The 2578-nt window shown below is 43.8% G+C and overlaps 1 protein-coding gene across 1 annotated transcript; it reads right to left on the reverse strand.

Annotated features, from left to right (window-relative positions):
• Positions 1–630: 630 nt before the first annotated feature.
• On the reverse strand, positions 631–1807 carry LOC308223423 (uncharacterized protein; the record flags this gene model as incomplete). The annotated part of the gene is given in 2 exon segments (XM_080622348.1): positions 631–1782; positions 1784–1807. Coding segments are annotated over 2 exon segments (1176 nt in total).
• Between the last annotated feature and the right edge of the window lie 771 nt (positions 1808–2578).

Consider the following 2578-nt stretch of genomic DNA (forward strand, 5'->3'; position numbering starts at 1 on the left):
ATTAAGGAACTGGTTTGTGGTGGTTTGTGGGTTTGGTTTGTTTGGGTTTTGTTTTTGTTTTTTTTTTAAGAACCAACACAATACTTCCCCTCCAAATAAATAAAAAAATTAAAACTCGAGATTGCAAGGAGAGAAGGGATAGAACAACAACTCTGGACTGTTCTAACTTAACAAAGACCTGCAATAACAGATTTCCAAACCCAGTGCCAAAGAGCCATCACTGTTAAGAAGGTAAGGCAAATTTATCCAGTGACCAAGACTGCAGAGAGAAGTCTCACAGCTCATGCACCCTTGCAAAAAGCACAAGCTGATGCATCGTCAGTTCAGCGAATTGAGATAGCACTAGCACTTGTGAGTGATTTCAGTCTTCTCAAGTCTCACATCTCATTATTCAGTGGTAATCAGGTTATTTTTTTCGTAGAAAGCTAGTTTAAAGCCAGTAAGTGCAATCTCTACCAAGTACAAGTTCCAGAGATCCCCATGATGCAGTGTTGCCTGTTAGCCACTGCTGGGAAGTGGGCCTGTACTGGCCAGAGTGCATGCAGTGGAGTGCTTTCTCCAGCCCAACTGAGCAAGCCTCATTCAGGTAAGAAGCAACCAAGGAGACCACAATCACAAATGAACTAAGAATTATGATTTATCCAATTTGTGTGTGCGTTCATGCCTCCGTAGGGTACCTGACTCGGTGAAGGAATGACCACAGTAATTGCAAGAGTAGGGCTTCTCTCCAGTATGGATGCGGTGATGGCGCTGGAGCGATGCCAGCCGGGTGAACGTCCCTCCACACTCCTCACAATAGAAGGGGCGCTCCCCAGAGTGAGTCTGCTGGTGTCTTTTCAGCCTTAGCAACTGGACAAACGCCATGCCACACTCCTGACACTTATAGGGTTTGTCTTGGCGGTGAATCACCTTGTGTTTGGAAAGCAGGTTAGGCTTATCAAAACCTTTGCCGCATGTTGGACAGGAATAAGGTTTACAGTCATCCTCCTCAGACTTTTGGTTCTCTGCAGAAGGCTGATCAGTGTATTCAACAGTGTGTTGGTTACGGTGCGCTATTGACCACGGGTTCCTAGCCATGCCATTTCCCAAGATCACCATGGAGCGCTCTATCTTGTGCACATTGCGCAGGTGCCTCCAGACATCAGCTGTGCGAATGAAACCCTTGTCACACTCTGGACATTTGTGTGGCCTGTCACTAGAATGAATGAGCTTGTGCATTCGCAAGTTTGCTGCACGGAAGAACTCTTTGGCACATACAGGACATTGGTATGAGTTTTCCACAAGATGAGTTTGCCTATGTTCCTGCAGCTCACTCATACCCTGAAAGGTGGAACCACACTTCTTGCAACCATATGGCAAAGCTTCCTCAGGGACAGGCTCCAGGTCTTCATCAAACACATCCACAAGAATGGTATTTTTGTTATCAGCACGTAGTCTTCTCTGTGGCTTCTCAGACTGCTCAGGGGAACAGTGCTCTAAATCTTTATCTTCATACTGCAGGTCAGAGTTGGCACTGGAGGGAACACGTATCCCAGCTGTACTCTCACCTCGTTTCTGGTAGTAGGTCTCATAGGATTCTTTGTCTTCATACTGCAACTCTGCAGGAAGCTCCTGCTTACCTGGAGGTCCAGCAGTGTTGCAACAAGGAGTGCATGTCTCTGAGTAATTCATGCCTACCTCCTGGAGGCTAGATGTGTGGCCCACCTGCTTAGAGGTCTTCCAGGAATAATTTGAATGCTTCGCACCTGTGTCACAAATGTTATTCTCAGAGTCCCAGTCCACAATGCACATCCATCCTCTGAGGCATATGCTGTGTTCTTCTGCGGCTCATCAATGATATGTATGCCAAGAGCTTCAAGTCTTTCACGGGAAACTCATCTCATTCTCAGCTCTGTTTACCGTCCTCTCTACAAAATAAAACACACATTTCATCAGTGATTTTTCTGGTAAAAATAAAGTTATCAGAGTGAAATTTTTTTCCTGATTAAAAGAATGGGGCAGACTATTAGTTATGCAGTAGGAGACACAGAATCATCTATTATTATATATTTAGAAAATATATATTCAGCATACAAAACAGAAACAGACTACATTTAAATCCTGTCGTAATCCAGCCTTCACTACAAATATAAGTTGATTATTTCCATTCAAAATTCATCTAAAGATGAGAAATCTTCAGAACTCTGGGATTCAAGGCTTTTGACAAAGTCCTACACCATAGCTGCCTCCATAACATCTATTTTTCTGAGGATTCATGATTAATCCTTGTTTTTACCTTGCTAAATATTAACTAGGAGCACCAGTCACAAGGTGTTTCTTTTAGAAACTTGTTAAGTAATGCAGTGAGACCCAGAAACTGTGTCAAAAATCCAAAACTAGAAGTAATGTATGGAAGAGGGGTCTGGAGAGCTCAGGAGTGCCTTTGGCCTCCCATCCTGACCAGCATTATTATAATTGTCTTGAGGATATTTGGGGTCCCTGTGCAGCTACCAGTTAGCATCATGCAAAGAAGACATAATGCAAGGAAAGGCATGAAAGAACTGTCCAGAAAGCCAACCATATCCTGGGCTGCATCAAA

This window comes from Psittacula echo (genome assembly GCF_963264785.1).
Source record: "Psittacula echo genome assembly, chromosome: 7".
In the NCBI taxonomy this organism is placed as follows: Eukaryota; Metazoa; Chordata; class Aves; order Psittaciformes; family Psittacidae; genus Psittacula; species Psittacula echo.